The 18,739-nt window shown below is 39.0% G+C and overlaps 1 protein-coding gene across 1 annotated transcript in view; it reads left to right on the top strand.

Annotated features, from left to right (window-relative positions):
- The first annotated feature begins 460 nt into the window (after positions 1 to 460).
- Positions 461 to 18,739, top strand: part of lamc1 (laminin, gamma 1) — a 246,894-nt gene continuing 228,615 nt past the window's right edge. The window contains exon 1 of the mRNA XM_059984482.1: positions 461 to 1,444. Coding sequence (XP_059840465.1) covers positions 1,000 to 1,444 — 445 coding nt within the window. The 5' untranslated portion in view covers positions 461 to 999. The remainder of the gene's footprint in view (positions 1,445 to 18,739) is intronic.

The following is an 18,739-nucleotide window of genomic DNA, read 5'->3' as shown; positions in this document are numbered from 1 at the left end:
TGGAAATCGTATTTTAACTTTCTTTATTAAAACACGTCTTTGACTAAACTAGGCTAGTATTTTTTTTTTGCTTTGGACCAATTTTTGTCCGATACATCTCTGCAAAGTTCTTTGGGGTGTGTTTTTGATAGAAATTGATAATCGAGCACGGTACAATTCTTAGGAGTTTAATGTAATGGCACATTTCAATCTTATTGCTATTGTTACTTTTTGACTTGAATCCTGCAACGTAAATCGAGAAAATTTATGGTTTGAATTTAAGATGTTGCACAAATGATTCAAAGTGTGTGTTCGCTTTCTAAAATGGACCGGTAGAACAGAACCATTGCAAGCTGTTTTACCGCATCCTCACTGAATTTAATGGCATTTTTAAAGACAGGCATAACTTGAACGACATAAATCGCTACAAATAATTATATTTACAAATATATATATAATCATAACGATATTAAGGTTGATCAAAAATTTCGGGTGCTTAAAGTCTGAAATACTCAAATTTGTACTTAATCGTTTTCGTTTCAAAAAAAAGGTGATACTGTTAAGTATGAAAATAGTGAGAGCTCTCGGCTGGTCAGGACAACATTTGTGGAAGGAAAGGCACAGTTAACTAATTTTCTTTCCGGAGATGCTGCTTGACCTGCTGAATGTTTCCAGTATCTTTCCCCTTACTTAGAGGATTTAATAAACATCGGCACCTTTTTGAAACGATTACGATTTTTACATGTACATACCATGGGAGTATTGTTTTCCTATGGTTACTACTTTATAACATGGGGGGGCGGGTGAGCACGGAACATTGATGAGAGAAACTTATGCCGGCTGTCAGATTGTTTTAGAATTGGCTTCCAGCGCCTCTCTCCTTACTCCCCCATCTCTATCGGCGGAAGTGGATCACGTTTAGGGAGTGCGGTGCCCAGATCTATTCCTTGGTCCCAGATTGCACTGCGAGGGTGTGGACCTGTTGCCTTTTTTGTGTATGTTTTGTATGTGCAGTCTTCAATGGCGCTGAGGCGATCCTGGACTTCGGAGGAAGGCATGCCGAATGAATTGAAGCGTTTGGACTTTCTTGGTAACATGTGCTGGAGACTACGACTCGTCCTTCTCGGTTGTCTGATCGTGCAATGCCCGGCAGCCATGGACGAGTGTTACGACGAGAATGCCCGGTCTCAGCGCTGCATGCCCGAGTTCGTCAACGCCGCTTTCAATGTGACTGTGGTGGCCAGCAACACTTGCGGTTTCCCTCCTGAAGAATATTGCGTCCAGACCGGAGTGACGGGGGTTACCAAGTCCTGCCACATCTGCGACTCCAGCGACCCCCAGCTCCAGCACGGTGCCGTCTACCTGACCGATTATAATAACCAAGCCGATACTACTTGGTGGCAAAGTCAGACGATGCTCGCAGGGATTCAGTATCCTAATTCAATTAGCCTGACTTTGCACTTGGGTAAGTGCGCCCTCCCCCACCAAAAATGCAGTAATTTAATTTAAATTTAAAAATTTGCTTCGGAATGTACCATGCAACATTTGATGGCAGAAGTTCTAACTGTTTATATTCAAGGTGTTGCATCTGTATTAACTATGCACTGGGCAAAAAAAGTGTTGATATTGTAAATTTCCTGAATTTGCATTCATTAGAGACGTGAGGATTGCAATCGTCTGTCCTGTAGGTGAAGGTGGAACGGTAGCGAAGTCCTGTTTAAACGGTGCTGTTGAAACGAGGGGAGGTGAAGAGAGAGGGGAGTGTTGTAGAAGATATGGATCTCCGTTCAGTTATTAGAAAACTTATAATTTCAGTCGATCGTCGACCGGGGTTGAACTTACAAGCGAATATAAAGATGAGAAGGAAGCGATCAGGCTGCCGATTGAAACTTGCAGTTTAAAACATCCCAAGTGTGTTTAACCTGACACTACCTCCCCCTATGCCATGATATGTGGCCACGGTGCATCCGGGCCGCGATACCTTCCTTTCCCGAGTAGTTCAACGAGTGGAGTTAGTTTTGCTGCCCCCCGGGTACAATATTTTAATCAGCCTCGCGGTTTTGTACACCTTAAGTACGCTTGAGCGGGGAAGAAGAGCCTTTGGTGGCGTTTAACATCAGTTAATATCTGCACGAACTGTTCATTAAAAATGCTTTTAACGCTTATTCTCTCCCTCTTGGGAAAGTTTTTTTAATTCCTTCCCCGCTTCAAGATGGCGCAGTTTGTGAACTCCATTAGGCGGCGAGTTTTGTCAATAGTTAACGTGGATCGGAAGGAGGGGAAGGAGGGCGCTGGACGGGCCAAAAGGGAGAGATCGCTGACATTTTATTCCAGGGAGTGCCGGTCGACTGCGGTGCGCGCGTTAGTGAGGGTGGTATTAAATGGATGGGATAGTGTGAGCGAGGCAGAGGAAGGCTAGGGTGGGGACTTGTGTTATAAACTGAGCAATCGCGACATAAATCTGCGCTGGTTGTAGTTTTATTGGTTAAATTGTGTGTACAGTAGATGGGCGACATCTCCTGGAGTCGGTTCTCACGCTGTGGTGGTCATGCCTTTTCCCAGAATACATCCTCCCTTTGCTGCGATCTTAAATTGGACTTGTCAGGATGTTCCTTTGCGTCGACTTGCATTCCGCGAAAGGAGTTGAGAGTTTCAGTTGAAAATCTTGCTTTCTTTTTTTATCAGGAAAAACTAAATCGGGCGAGTTTGGAGGACTTCATCTCTAGCATGACATTTCTCCACAATTTGAATTTTTTTTTACATACGATCACAGTGCGAATATGATCTGGGATTTTAGGTGTCGAGTCCATATGAAACATAATTACCGGCTAAGTAGGCACATTGTTGACTCGCGAACGCTCTCTGCTTTAAGGCATTAGTTTTGTTGAACCCTTTCGAATGAACTTTTGTATCACAGGTATTGAGCAGTCAATGTGCCACCACGGGGGCTATTCTGTATTCTCCCACACCCTCTCGTAGGATAAACATTAAATCATTATTCTTTATAATTAACTGCTTAGATGAATCACTTCTACTTTTCCATCTGCCTCTCACTTTCCCCTTGCAATTAAAGTCCAGTTTTAAATTATTGCAAATTGTTTAATTTCATTATAATTTGCAATTTGGTTTTGTGATGTTAAACTCAGTTTAGGCTTTTGTTAGGTAAATGGTAATTTTCTTGTAACCAAGACTCTGTATTTGATATATTCAAATGCTAACTTAAAACTGGTTTATTTTAGCTTTTTTTTGAGGCAGAAGGAAAATCTCTAGAAACTGGTGAAAAATTTGGGTACCTTCTTTAATGAGTAGATTAAATTCATTTTTATTGACAAAATGCAACTATATTGCTGAAATTACCTCAGTGTTGGCTGATATCCTGCACCTATTGAAAGTATTTAATATAATTTCTGGGAGCATTGTGGTGGTAAAACTTAACTGTACTCTATTTGTAATTATTTTCCCCATCTTAGTTCATCGACAATGTCCTCATCTATGCCTTTTTAACTTTTAAATAGGACTAGTTCAAAGCTATTTATATTGCTGACTTGCCACTTTGCAGCATCTTTAAATCAAGGAAAATCCTTTTCTGAGAATATACCAAGTTCCTAACTTGCAACAATTGACAGATCATACCCATCCTCTCTGCGAGTGACATCTCAATTTAAAATTCTCACCTTTCTTGCATCCTTCCAAAGCTTTATATGGGAATGTCCTCTGTAACTTCCTGCAGCCCTACTCCCAACCCATTGAACTGCTTTCCTTCAATTCTGGCCTCCAGTCTGAAGCACTCGATTCATACCATGCCTTCAGTTATCAAAGTCTCACTTGCATTCCTATTCTTTATCTCGAGACTTTTTAATTCATTCTTTCTGATCAAACTTTCAATTCAAGTTCAAGGTCACCTTATTGTACACGTATATTACCAAATGAAACAATGTTCCTCTGGCCTAAGGTGAATGACAAGTACCTGTAGAACACACACATTGCACACAAAGTAATATTACCACTAGTAAATTAGCACTAGTGCATTTATGACACTAGTTTAACCAGTAAACAGTATAATGTTACTGGTGCTTCATGCAAGATGAACCTGGGTATTGGTGGGGAGTTCAGTTGTCTTATGGCCTGGGAGAAGAAGTTGTTTACTATTGTTCCTCCAGCCTGATGGTAGGGTGGATTAAAGAGATTGTCGGATGGATGGGAGATATTATTGACAATGCCAAAAGTCCTCCATATGCAGTGCTTCTGATAAGTGAAAGAGGGACCCCAATGATCTCAGCAGTTCTCGCAGTGCTTTATAGGAACTGTGGTCAGATGCCTTACAGTTCCCATATCAGACAGTGATGCAGCTAGTCTGGTCACATGATGGTACTCCCGTAAAAATTGTTTGAATTGGGGGGTGTTGGGGGGAGCTCACTTGCTTTGATCTTCCTAGGAAGTGGCATTTAGCTGTCTGTCTTTAATGTTTCCTTATCTTGTTGAAAATGATCCTAAAAGATACCTTGTTAATGGTCCTTTGTGAATTTGCAATTTATTGCAATATATTGGGTCTGCTTAAGACGACCACAAGTCTTCACCTATTGGTCAGTGTTAGGGAACCCAGTAAAGAAGTGATAATACTAATTTAAACAGTTTTTTTTTATTGAGGGTTAAGTGCGTAGAGTTCCAGTGCTATGATAAGTAATCAGTTTGTGGTGTTGTTATTAAATTGAATAATGCTGGCCTCAATTCATTGTGTTAATTCTTTTTTTTAAACCAGAGGTGACATGGAAGAGAATTGCTTTATTTCTAGCTCAATATTTAATTCTCTTTAGGGATTATCTTCCTGGTTGTCTTCCAATCACACTTTTGGTATAGCTGCTATCAAATAGAAGGCAAATCTTTGTTCTTCATTCTGATTCTGATTAGTATCATGCAATGCATTCAGAATAGTCTTTGTCGGTACCCACTGATGATGCATTCTGGATTCTTTATCCCTTAGCCACACTACTAACACTGGAGTTGGTTTGAATTCCTGTGGAATATGGATGGAGGCATTGACACTGTGGTTAGTGCTTACAGTGACCAAAGGTCATTCATTTCATTTGATAAACTTTATGTTTAGTTGTAGAAAAATAGGACTGGAAGGAGCTATTGAGCAAATATTTTTAGGTGCAGTAGGATGGTCTGTTCTCACCAACAAGCATCCATTTATAACCACCTTTATTCTTTACATATTCTCATAAACTTTTCTCTGTTTCTACCACTTGCCTTCATACTAACATTTTTACAGGGTCCAATTAACTTGTTAACTTACTTGACAAGTATCTTATTCTGGTGAGGAGTGTCTCTGGTGGGGAAAAAGGGAAAGTAGTGCCATTGTGAACTAAAGTTTTTAAAAACACAGAGTTAAACAAAGTACTGCTGAAGAGTCTCGGCCTGAAACGTTCACTGTGCTCTTTTCCATAGATTCTGCCTGGCCTGCTGTGTTCCTCCAGCATTTTGTTGTGTTGCTTGGATTTCCAGCATTAGCAGATTTTTTTCTTGAAGGTGTTTGAGGCAGTGTCTGAGTTGAGAGTTGAGTTGTTAGCAGTTGGACAATAACAGTTGAGACAATTTGAATGGAATCATCAATTGATTGCTTGAAAATATTGTGCATGTCCTTAAAAAAAACTGAGCTGTTCACAACTCATTGGCTCCTTCTAGTCCATGACAGTTATTTGATTTGCCATACAAATTTTGATAGGCTTTTATCCTTGTTTATATACAGATGGCCTAAAGCATTAAATTGTATTTGGCTGAGAACATATTAATATTCTGGAACAATTTTATGAAATGCTGGGTGTAGAGGGGAAAAAAATTGAAGTGGTCGATAAAACATGTCTTTGTCATAATTATAGCTAACAATTTAGTTTACGACCTTATGCCAGATTATCAACTGGAAGACATATCAGTGAATCATTCTTTTTGTAATTTTGTGGTTATGTTGTTTGGTCTGTATTAACTGGACTGTGTTCACATTTTAAAGTATTGTAAGTAGTTCCTATTATTCAGCAACCCATCTGAAAGAGAACAGTATACGCATGTTTGGAGTGGAAATATAACTTTTATATAGCTGTAAGGTAAACAGGCATCATTTTGGAATTGGTCCACTGTTAGTGAAGTAATCTTGTCCAAAAATATTACAAATTCAGGTTTTTACTTGTGGATTTTCTATTCCTCAGTGAGGTAGAATATTGGATATTTCTTAAATAGTTAACAGGAAGTTGCTTTGCCCTTGTTTTGACTGGTGTTACTGCTTTGATGTTGCATGGAAAACATTTTGGATAGAATTTTGCTCATTCTACATCATTTAGTTTTTTGAATCTCTATTCTTTACCTTGTGCCTGTTGCATACATTTATTATAAACAAATTGGAGAAATATTGGTCTGGTGAATTGTATATCATCATCATCCTCCATAAATAAAAGAATACACACAAGAAGATAGAAGAAGAAATAGGCCAGTTGCCATGTCAGCCTTTCCTGGTGTTCGGTCTAATTTTGGATGATCTCCACCTCTCCTCTGTGACAGGTCCACATATTATTCAATTCCTAATCTTTCAAAAATGTATTTACCTCCTGTCAAAAATTTCTCTAGTGATTTAGGCTCCACAATCTTTTAGGTTAGAGAATTCAAGTGATTCATAACCTTCTGAGAAGAAATACTCTTTTTGAATGACAACTCCCTTTTAATTATGGCCACTCTTTAGAGGCATCACCATGAGTAGAAATATCGGCATCTACTTGCTGTCGTAGGATCTTATGCTTCAATAAGAATATCCCTCATATAAATAAATGGCAAAGAATACAGGTGCAACCTCATTAACTGCTTTTGATAGGACAATCTTTTTATCCCAGGATTTAGCTCAGTGAATCTCTTCTGGACTGCCTTCAGTAACAGTATATCCTTTCACAAATGAAGGGACCAGAATATTACACTGTACTCAAAGTAGGGCTTTGCCCATTGTAGCAATGCTTCTAAACTCCAACCAATTATATGCTTTCTTAATTATTTTCTGCATCTGCATGTTAACCTTTTGTGTTCCATGCATTACAACACTCTGATCCAAGTATAGCAACAGAAGATCTCAGATTTATTGTAGTGGTAAAGCTATTTAAAAATGAACATTGCATACTTAAAAATGATATAAATGCGATTTTTCCTTGTAGCTAACTTCACTGATTAAAAATGCTTTTGGAGTGATGTGTGAAGATGTCACTTGATGCATTGATTATCTCTTATCTGGTATCAGTTTGAATGCCCATATTGTACACAACTATTGAGGAAAGTGAAAAAGTAAATTAAACAAACACTAGTGTTTCAATCATGATAACGCATTTTCTTTTAAAAATTACTAGAATTAATCAAAATTTCTTGCAAACAATAAAACAGAAAATGCTGGAAATACTCAACAAAGAAAAGGGGAAAAAAACAGATGATTGATACAATCATCAAAACCATGTTCTCTGATGTTGTAGTATTCAGTATTGTCCAGAAGGCTCATTTTAGATTTGCAGCACCTACAGTTGTTTTTTTCATTTTCATATTTCACAAATATCGATAAAATAGGAGAAATCAAATCCAATGTTCTCTCTTTGTTTGCATGCAACCAAGACTTACACCCTGAGCTGCCAGTGATGCTTGGCAAGTTTGTTTTGCAATTTAATGATTCCATAGGCCTTTGTTGTACAGGTTCATTGAGAGATTAGTTTTTATCAAACTATGTAAGCATTCAATTTTGAATTTGGATAAGATGTGTGAATTAGAATCTTTGAAATAGAAAGAATAAAGGCATAGACTTTTTTCTAAATGGGAAGCAAATTCAGAAACTGGAGGTGCAAAGGGACTGGGGAGTTTTCGTACAGGATTCCCTGAGGTTAACTTGCAGGTTGAGTCATCAGTAATGAAGACAAATGCAAAGTATTCTTTTCAAGAGGATTAGAATATAAAAGTAAGGATGTAATGTTGAGGCTTTATAAATCATTGGTCAGGCTGTACCTGGGGAATTGTGAGAAATTTTGGGGCCCATATGTGCTGGCATTGGAGAGGGTCCAGTGAAGGTTCTTGTATGAAGGGGTTAGTGTATGAGAAGCATATGATGGTTCTGGGCTTGTGCTTATTGTAGTTTGAAAGAATAAGGAGGCATCTCCTTGAAACCTATTGAATATTGAAAGGCCTTGAGTAGATATGGAAGTGGGGTGTCTAGGACCAGAGGATGCAGCCTTAGAACAGAGATGAGGAAGAATTTCTTTAGCATAGGGTGATGAATCTGTGGTATTCATTGCCTCAGACTGCTATGGCAATCAGGTCATTAGGTATATTTAAAGAGAGATTGATACATTCTTGCATAGTAAAGAAGTCAAAGGTTATGGGGAGAAGGCTGAAAGAGATAATCAGCCATGATAGAACGGCAGAGAAGACTCAATGGGACAAATAGCTTAATTCTGCTGCTATGTCTTATGGTCTAATTCTTTTTTGTCATTCAAAGTTCAGAGCTTCAAAGTAAATTTATTATCTAAGTGCATGCGTATATACTTATCACCATATTATAACCTCAGATTCATTTTATTGTGGATGTTCACATAAATGCAATAGAATCAATGAAAATCTGCACTCAAGACTGACAAACAACCAACGTGCAAAAGAACCCCAACAAACCGAACAAATACAAAAAAAAGAAAATAAATAAGCAAGCAATAAGTCTTGAGAATGTCAGATGAAGAGTCCTTGAAAGTGAGTCCATATTTTGTGGGAAAAAGTCAGTGTTGGGGTGAGTGAAGTTATCCCCTTTGTTCAAGAGCTTGATTGCTGAGAGGTAGTAACTATTCCTGAACCTGGTGGTGTGGGTCCTGAGGCTCCTGCACCTCTTTCCTGATGGTAGAAACGAGAAGATGGCCTGGGTAATGGGGGGTGGTACATGATGTTGGGTGCTATTTTCCTGCAACAGCACTCCATGTGGATGTGCTCAATAGTGGGAGGGAATTACCTGTAATGAACTGGGCTGTGTACACTACTTTTTATAGGCTTTTCCATTCAAGGGCGTTGGTGTTTCCATACCATGCCATGACACAACCAGTCAGTATACTCTCCACAGTGCATCTTTAGAAGTTTGTCAAATTTTTAGATTTCATGTCGAATGTTTGTAAACTTCTTAAAAAATAGTTGAGGCACTGCCACGCTGCAGTAATGTGCTGGACCAGGGCAGATCCTATGAAAAGACAACACAGAGGAATTTAACATCACTGAACCTCTCCACCTCTGATCTTCTGATGAGACTGCCTCCGTTTTCCTATTCCTGGAGTCAATATTCAGCTCTTTGGTTTTGCTGATATTTATTGGGAGGTTGTCATTGTGGTACCATTCAGTCAGATTTTCAATCTCCCTCCCTCACAGTGCTGAATTATCACCATCTTTGTTTTGGCCAATGACAATGGTGGTGTCAACAAATTTAAGTATAGCATTGGAGCTGTGCTTAGCCTCACAGTTATAAGTGTAAAGCGAGTAGAGCAGGGGGCTAAGCACACAGTCTTGTGATGCACCTGTGCTGAGGGGGATTGTGGAGGAGATACTGTTGCCAATCCAAACTGACCTAAGTCTACAAGTGAGGAAATCAAGGGTCCAGTTGCCCAAGAAGGTGTAGAGGCCTAGGTCTTAGACCTTATTGATTAGTTTTGAGGGGGTGATAGTATTGAATGCTGAGCTGTAGTCAATGAAGAGCATCCTGATTTATGCATCTTCATTGTCCAGATGCTCTAGGATTGAGTGAAGAACCAATGAAATGGCTCTTGACCTGTTGCAATGGTAAGCAAATTGGGGCAGATCCAAATTGCAATTCAGGCGAGAGTTGATGTTTCGTCACCGACCTCTCAAAGCACTGCATCACATTAGATATAACAGGCTCAACAAACTGATTAGAAAGGCTGACTCTGTTATAGGAGTCCAACTGGATACACTGGAGGCTGTGGTAGAACAAAAATCCTGGCAATTCTGGACAATTTACTTATAATTTGCATACCACCTTGGCTGAACAGAGGAGCACTTTAAGTAATACACTAAGACAACTGCACCACTTCAAAGAGTGCTATAGGAGGTCATTCTTACCCTTGGCCATTAGGCTCTATAATGAGTCAATCTGTAGCCGGGGAAATGATGACCATCTCCTGTTATACTGTTTCTGCTTCTCCTAATATAACATATTGATGCAGTTATAAAGAAGGCAAGGAACGGCTATACTTCATTAGGAGTTTGAAGAGATTTGGTATGTCAACAAATACACTGAAAAACTTCTATACTTGTACCATGGAGAGCATTCTGACAGGCTGCATCACTGCCTGGTATGGGGGGGTGGGGTGGGGTGTCTACTGCACAAGACCGAAAGCTACTGCAGGGGGTTGTACATTTAGCCGGCTTCATGTATACACCCGGGACATCTTCAAGGAGCAGTGTCTCAGAAAAGCAATGTCCATTATTAAGGGCCTTCAGCACCCAGGGCATGCCCTTTTCTCACTGTTACATCAGGCAGGAGATACAGAAGCCTGAAGGCACACACTCAGTGATTCAGGAACAGCTTCTTCCCCTCTGCCATCCGATTCCTAAATGGAGATTGAACTCTTGGACACTACCTCACTTTTTTAATATAGTATTTGTTTTTTTGCAAAATTTTTAATCTATTCAATATACAATCAGCCCTCCTTATCGGTGGGTTCCGCATGTGCAGATTCAACCAACTGATGATCGGGAAAACCCAGAAGTTCTCTCTCAAGCACTTGTTGTTTGAGCACGTACAGACTTATTTTTCTTGTCATTATTCCCTAAGCAATACAGTATAACAACTATTTACATAGCATTTACATTGTATTAGGTATTATAAGTAATCTAGAGATGATTTAAAGTATACAGGAAGATGTCCATAGGTTACAGAGGACTGGGAATTGAAAAAAAACGGAAGTTCTCTAAGTCAGAACAGGTACATTTGGTTTTTAGCATCAGTTAGTCAAACGTAAAATATATTTTACCTTTCTGTGCATATAAAACACTTAAGAAACGTATGTATTTCAATAATTAAACCACTGCATTGCTTAGTAATAATTGTAGCTTTCATTGGGGCAGGGCCTTCACATGTTCCGTTATTCTCACTTTATCCTTTAAAATTGTTCTGATTGTTGACCGACTGTAGCCTAACGCTTTTCCAGTGAACCATTGCGTTTCACCTCTTTTCGATTGCTTTATTATTTCGGCTTTATTTTCAATTGTGATTGTTTTCCAGAACAGAAACACTGCAGGCGGCGGGTCCCAAGTGCCGCCGGGTCCTAAAGTCCACCATACTGAGACAGGTTAAATAAGCTCCGGAGCCTCGCTGGGCCCAAAAGTCCACCACTTGAGCATCCGCGTTTTTTGGTGTCCACGGGGGGCCCTGGAATCAATCCCCCACGGATAAGGAGGGCTGTCTGTACATTTACTGAAACTGATTTACTTATTTTGTGCTTTCTTCCTTCTATGTTATGTATTACATTGAACTGCTGCTGCTGCTAAGTTAACACATTTCATGTCAAATGCTGATACTGATCCATATCTGTGCACTTGTAATGTTCCTGTGAGACTGTAATTTCCTTTGGGATCAATAAAATAAGTGCCAGTGGACGATGGTCATTGAGGCAGGTTACCACCTTCTGCTTGGGCACTGGTATAATTGAAGTCTGTTTGCAGCTGGTGGGTACCTCATACTGCCAAAGCGACAGGTTAAAGATGTCAGTGAACACTGCAGCCAGTTGATCAACACAGGGTCTTCAGAACTCGGCTTGGTACACTCTCTGGATCAGATGCTTTCTGTGGGTTCACCCTCCTGAAGAATGATCTCATGTCACTTTAGAGACTCAAATCACAGGGTTGTCAGGGGCTGTGGGTATTTGTAAAGGTGCCTCTGTGTTTTATCAGTCAAAACGAGCATAAAAGGCATTGAGTGAAACCTTGTTGTCATATACGTCATTTACTTGATAAGAGGTGATGACATTCAAGCTGCCACAGCTGTCGAGGATCCTTCTGTGGTCCCTGCCGAACGGTTTTGGCCTGAAACATCGACTGCACTTTTTTCCATAGATGCTGCCTGGCCTGCTGAGTTCCTCCAGCATTTTGTGTGTGTGTCTCGGAGTTCCAGCATCTGTAGATTTTCTCTTGCTTCTGTGATTCCAATTTGGTCCAGAATCACCACTTTGCATGTAAGATGGCTTTCAAAGTTCAAAGTAAATTTATTATCAAAATACATTTGTACCACCATAATACTGCTCTGAGATTCATTTTTCTTGCAGGCATTCATAGTAAACCAAAAGAAACATAATAGAATCAATGAAGAAGGCACATGGCAGACTGAAAGGCAAATTAAAGGTTACAGATTGCAGTGATAGTAGTTTGGAAGTGTATTTAGAAGTTTTGTAAACTGCTGCAAAATGTTGCCATGTTTTGCTTTTCAGTGGTCATATCTGGACCTCTTGATTCTTACTTGGTCGCCAGATCTGAATGCTACTGATCTGGCCCTCAGCAGATTGCAGATCTCTAGGTTCACCCAGGGCTTCTGGTTGGGAAAGACTCAAGGTTATTTTTGGGGACATGCTCATTCACGACTAACTGAATAAAGTCTAAGCACAAGGGATTCTGCAGATCCTGGATGTCCAGAGCAACACACAGAAGATGCTGGAGGAAGTCAGCAGGCCAGGTAGCATCAATGGAAATGAATAAACAGTCAACGTTTCGGGCTGAGACCTTTCTTTAGGACTGTTTAAAGTCTGTGACAACTGTGGCATATTTCTTCAGATCCTTTTGGTCTTTGAACACAGTTCAGTCCACTGACTGGAAGCAGTCCCATAGGTAGTCTTACGCTTTTCATGACCACCACTTTATTGTCTTTACTGCTGGAGTATTGCTCTTTAGTCTCTGCTTGTATTCAGATAGGAGGAGGACAACCAGATGATTTAATTTCCTGAAATGCGGTCTATGGATGGAACAGTAGATTGTCCTTATGGTAGTATAGCAGTGGTCGAGCGCGTTGGGACCCCTGGTGCTACAAGTGACGTGTTGATGATAATTGAGCAGCTATTTCTTCAAACATGATTGAAATCCCTGGCAATGATTTGAAAGCTGTTGGGGTAGGCTGTTTCTTGTTTGCTCATTGTGGTTCTCAGTACTCAAGTGCTTACTTAACGACTTCCTTTGGTGATATGTAAACTGTGGTCAGGATCACGGAGGAAAACTCTGGGTAGGTAGAATGGATTGCATTTAATATCATTAGATATTACTTAGCTATTTAATTAGAGTCATAACTATACATGTCTTTGATAATGTGAAAAATATGTAGCAAAATTTTGATACTTTATAAAAAAGATATGATTCATGTTTAAGTGTTGCCAGAAGAGCAAAATCTACACTCAGTACCTTTAGTTGATATAGAGCAAGGATACTGATAATTCTTCCAAAGTTAAAAGTTTTACATGAAAAAGGCCATTTTGAAGTGTAAATTCTATTATTTATTAAAAGGAAGGTAACAGATGCTCCAATGTAAGGTAACTTGATTTGGAGTCAAAACAATAAACATAATTTCTTCATTTCTAATTTGCAAACTGTCTGAAAGTTTTCATTGTGTCCTATTAAAGGTCTGTGATAATAATCCCTGATGTTGATGATTTATTGCCCTGAAATGTTAACTTTGTTTTTTATTCCACAAACGCAGCCAGGTTTGTTCTTCATAGCTTCTGTTTTTATTTTTGGTTTTCAGCATCCTTTGTGCTTTTTTTTCTAATCCCTGATTGTCAAATTAGCTGTAAATAATTGTGAATCATAATTAAGTTAAATGCATCTTTTTTGTCAATTGGTTAATATATCAAAAAAATTGTGCTTTTTGAAACAACTTCCTGAATTTATTTGTTTTTAGTAGTCTGATTTCCTTTGCCAATTTCTAGAAGTAATTTATAAGGGAAAACAACATTTCCCAATTGGCAATATAAGTTAGCTTTCGTATCCATGACAGTATACCAGTTAGATCAATGATTCTTGTTTTGGACAGCACTTTGGGTATTGAACATCTCTTCTGTTTATTATCACCTAATTATTTGTTTTGGTTCAAAGGAGGATGTCTATATGATAGCCACTGGTTGTTTTGGGAAGTGAAGGTTGGCACTCAAGAAATTGATTATGATGTAATGTTTTCAGTGCTATTGTAGTACTTTTATCAGAATGGTGCAGCATTTCCTAAAGTACCAGGGAATGTATTGAGGAAGTGTGCTTATGATGTAACTTCTGTAGACCTCGTGGGATATTATTGTTAAGTTTATTAATTGAGTTCCATCACTTCGGAATCGGGAGCATTTGAATTGGCAGTTATTTTGACTTGGGAATTTGGCTTGACATTTACTACTTTTTCCCACTGGAGGGCTGCAGTATGCTTTGATAGAAGATAAGTTTGAGGAATCTCACTTGTGTTGGGCTTTTGTTTTGCCACAATGCAGGAATTGAAGGATGAAGAAATTTGAGTGGGAGTAAGACTGAGAATTATATTGACTGGCAACTAACTGACAGCTCTGAAGAGCTTTTGCAGATGTAACAGTGATATGGAAAAGACAGTATAGTTTTAATACATTTCATAAAAACTTTGTTTCTTGCTTAGATATTCGTGACTGCAAACTTTTTACCTGTTAAAAAATTTTCATCTATCTTGTTCTGATGATGGGCTTAGTCACAGGTTTACACCCTTAAAACTACTTCAGTATGTAACACTGCATCTATTACTTCATCTGTATATTCAGGTAATATAAAATTGACCTATTTACTTTTCTCTGCTCTCCTGATGTTTATTATCTTGAGCATGTTGTGGATTAGATATAATTTTCTCCTTATTTTTTTCTCCTGCACAACATTGAAGGTCGAAAAACCCATTGAATTGGGAAATCTTGATTTAGGTTGTGCTGAGCTTAAAATTTGAAAGGCTTATTAAGGCTAATAGAGATAATGAATACCATGGTTTAGGGATCCTGGTAACGTTATGGACATGCCATGAAGTTTTGATTTCAGTGTGATGGAGTACTGAATAAGTGCATTTGAATTACACAGGCTTAAAAAAAAGTTAGAAAAATTTAAGGATTACTGTTGATTGTAACATGAAATAGGTCTGTAGTGGAGGCAACTTCCATGCAGCAAGTCAGTGAAGGGCTATGTGTAAGACAGCAACCCTTGCAAATTGTCTAGGAGAGTGAGATTTGCTCGAAGAGCATCTCAAGATAAAAGGCCAGCATCTGCTGTTATAGTACTCCTCCCATTTTCATTCTCATCAGTGGAAAAATATCAATGGAAATATTTGCAGCAATGGTATTACTAAAGAAACTAGACTTTTCTAAAGTCAATCTAGCTAGGTCTTAAAGGGGTTGTATGGTAGTAATCACATCGTTGACAATTTTGGCTATAGGTGTTATAATTAGATGCTAATTTCAAAGTAAGTTTATTATCAAAATACATATCACCATATACAGCCCTGAGATTTCTTGCATGCAATCACAGTAAATACAAGAAACACAATAGAATCAATGAAAGACTGCACCCAACGAGATGGACAACAACTAATATGCAAAAAAAAATAAATGAATTGTACAAATGTAAGAAGAAACAGAAAAAAATAAGCAATAAGTATTGAGAATGTTAGATGAAGAGTCCTTGAAAGTGGGTGCATAGATTGTGGGAACAGTTCAATGGTAGGACAAGTAAATTTATTCCCTCTAGTTCAAGAGCCTGATGGTTGAGGGGTAATAACTATTCCTAAACCTGGTAGTGGAGGTCCTGAGGCTTCTGTAACAACTTGATGACAGCAGAGAAAGATGAGTATGGCCTGGAAGTTGGAGGTCCCTGATGATAGATGCTGTTCTCGTGTGACAACAGTCCATGTAGATGCGCTCAAAGGGGCTGTATCCACCACATTTATTTGGCTTTTCTGTGCAAGAGCATTAATGTTTCCATACCAGGCTGAGATGCAACCAGTCAGTATACTCTCCAGCACGTCTCTAGAAATTTGTTGAAGTTTTAAGTGACATGCCGAATGGTGTGATCAGCAAATTTATATATGGCATTGGAGCTGTGCTTCGCAGCAGTCAATTAAGAGCATCCTGAGGTATGCATCTTCACTGTCCAGATGTTCTAGAATTGAGTGAGGAGTCAATGAAATGGCAACTGCTTTTGACCTGTTGTAACAGTAGGCAAATTGGAATGGATCCAAGTCACTTGTCGGGCAGGATATGATTTATTTCATCACCAATCTCTCAAAACACTTCAATACAGTGGGTGCAAATGCTACTGAATGATAGTCATTGAGTCAGGTTTCCACATTCTTCTTAGGCTCCGGTATAATTGTAGTCCACTTGATGCAGGTGATACCTCAGACTGCCGAAGAGAATTGTTAAAGATATTGATGAACACTGCATCCAGTCGATCAGCACGGGTTTTAGTACTCTGCCAGATACCCCGTCTGGGTGGATGCTTTCAGTGGGCTCACCCTCCTGAAGGATGCTGTCAAGTTGGCCTCAGAGACCGAAGTCACAGGGTCATCAGGACTGTGTGCATGTGAATGTACATACATGTTTTGATGGTTAAAGCAAGCATAAAAGACATTCTCATCTGAGAGCAAAGCCTTGTTACCTATGTCACTTGGTTTCACTTTTTAGGAGGTGATAGCATTCAAGCCCTGCCACAGCTGTCAAGCATCTTTCAGTGATCACAGTTTGCTCCAGTATTGCCACTTCGCAAGATGGCTTTCCGGAGATCATTCCTTGACCTCTTGTATGGAACTTGGTTGCCAGACCTGATTGGCACTGATCTGGCCTTGGCCCTCAGCAGATTGCGGATCTCATGGTTCATCCAGGGCTTCTGATTGGAGAAGACTGAATGACTTTGTGGGGACAGACTCATCTATGACTGTTTTTATAAAGCAAGTATTGAAAGAACAAGTTCAGAGAAGGAGGAGAGTTGAATTGGCAAGAGTAGGTTTTGAAGAGAAAGTGATCACACTGTTTTTTAAGAGGTATTATTGTCCTGTAGGTCCAGAGAAATGTGAAGTGGTAGAAGAAACATATCTACTATAATGTTGAATTCTGTTTCTGAATTTCCCTTTTAAAGGAAAGTAAAATCTAAACATTGGATTTGCCAATTGAGCACCTTGGCTGCTAGGCATGAAAGTGGTTTGGAGAATTTGGAAAACATGTTAGGGATTTGAGCTTTTGTCGGTGGGGATCAGAAAGAATTGAAGTAGTAGGGGAGATATGGGCAGTTTATTAAGTAACTATATGGAACTTTTAGTTGTTTTGATCCAAAGGATAAAGTTCTTTTTCTATCCTATTTTAGGCTCTTCAAATTTTTTCTAAAATGAAATCTTAGTAAATTACCTAGAATGAGCAATTTGGTTTGTAACCATCAAGGATTTGTACTATAAAGTGCAGTTTGCAGTTCTCAAATGTCATTGCATTTGTTCTTGTTTAATTTCAATGTGTATGGGTAGAATTATTTATCTATAAATGTTAGTTATTTTGGTAGATTAATGGTTTAACTTTTTAGCTAATGGTATATACGTTACTATAGGGATAGCAATGAAGTGCATTAAATGTATTTTAGTAAATCATCATTACATTTACAACATGCAAAGGAAGGAATATCATTGTTTCTCATGACTGCCAAGATCAACCTAGCTTTGCAATTGTTGGAGAAATGTACAGAATGTTGCAACTCCCTACTACTTTCTCCATGCATTATAAACAAAATTGCCATTTTTTTTCTATAGTCTCCTTTCTTCATGGATTCCAAAATAATCATTTAGTCATCGTGCACTTTGGAATATCCAAAGATCTCTGAAAGACTCCAAGTAGTTCCAAGTCTTGCTTATCTGAGCTATTGATATGTTACAGTCGGCCCTCCTTATCCGCGGGGGATTGGTTCTGGGACCCCCCCCCCCCGTGGATACCAACATTCGTGGGTGCTCAAGTCCCTTATTTAACATGTATCAGTGTGGTGGTCTTTAGGACCCAGCAGAACCCTGGACTTTATTTAACATGTCACCTTGCGGTGGACATTAGGACCTGGCAGCGAGCTCTGAATCTGCAGTGTTTCTGTTCACGAAAATAATCACGATTGCAATTGAAAATAAAGTGGAAGTAATAAAGCGATCAGAAAGAGCTGAAACACCATCGGTCATTGGAAAATCGTTAGGCTACAGTCGATCAACAATCGGAACAATTTTAGTGGAGAATGTGAAAGGCCCTGCCCCGATGAAAGCTACGATTATTACTAAGCAACGCAGTAGTTAAATTATTGAAATCTGTATGTTTCTTAAGTGTTTTATATATATAGAAAGGTAAAGTATGTACTATATACTAAGAAAAATGTTTGACTAATTGACGATAAATAATACTGGATGTACCTGTTCTGACTTCAAATCCGACTTAAAGACGGACTCAGGAATGAAACTCATTCATAACCTGGGGACTACCTGTACTTTAAAGTTATTTCTAGATTACTTACAATACCTAATACAATGTAAGTGCTATGAAAATAGTTGTTATACTGTATTGTTTAGGGAATAATGACAAGAAAAAATAGTCAGTACATGCAAGCAACGAGTGCTGGAGAGAGAACTTCCAGGCTTTCCCGATCCGTGGTTGGTTGAATCAGCACATACAGAATCCACGGATAAGGAGGCCGACTGTATTGGTGTTCTGCA

The sequence above is a fragment of the Hypanus sabinus genome, chromosome 11 (assembly GCF_030144855.1).
Source record: "Hypanus sabinus isolate sHypSab1 chromosome 11, sHypSab1.hap1, whole genome shotgun sequence".
NCBI classification, from domain to species: Eukaryota; Metazoa; Chordata; class Chondrichthyes; order Myliobatiformes; family Dasyatidae; genus Hypanus; species Hypanus sabinus.
This window is presented reverse-complemented; position numbering and strand designations above follow the sequence as displayed.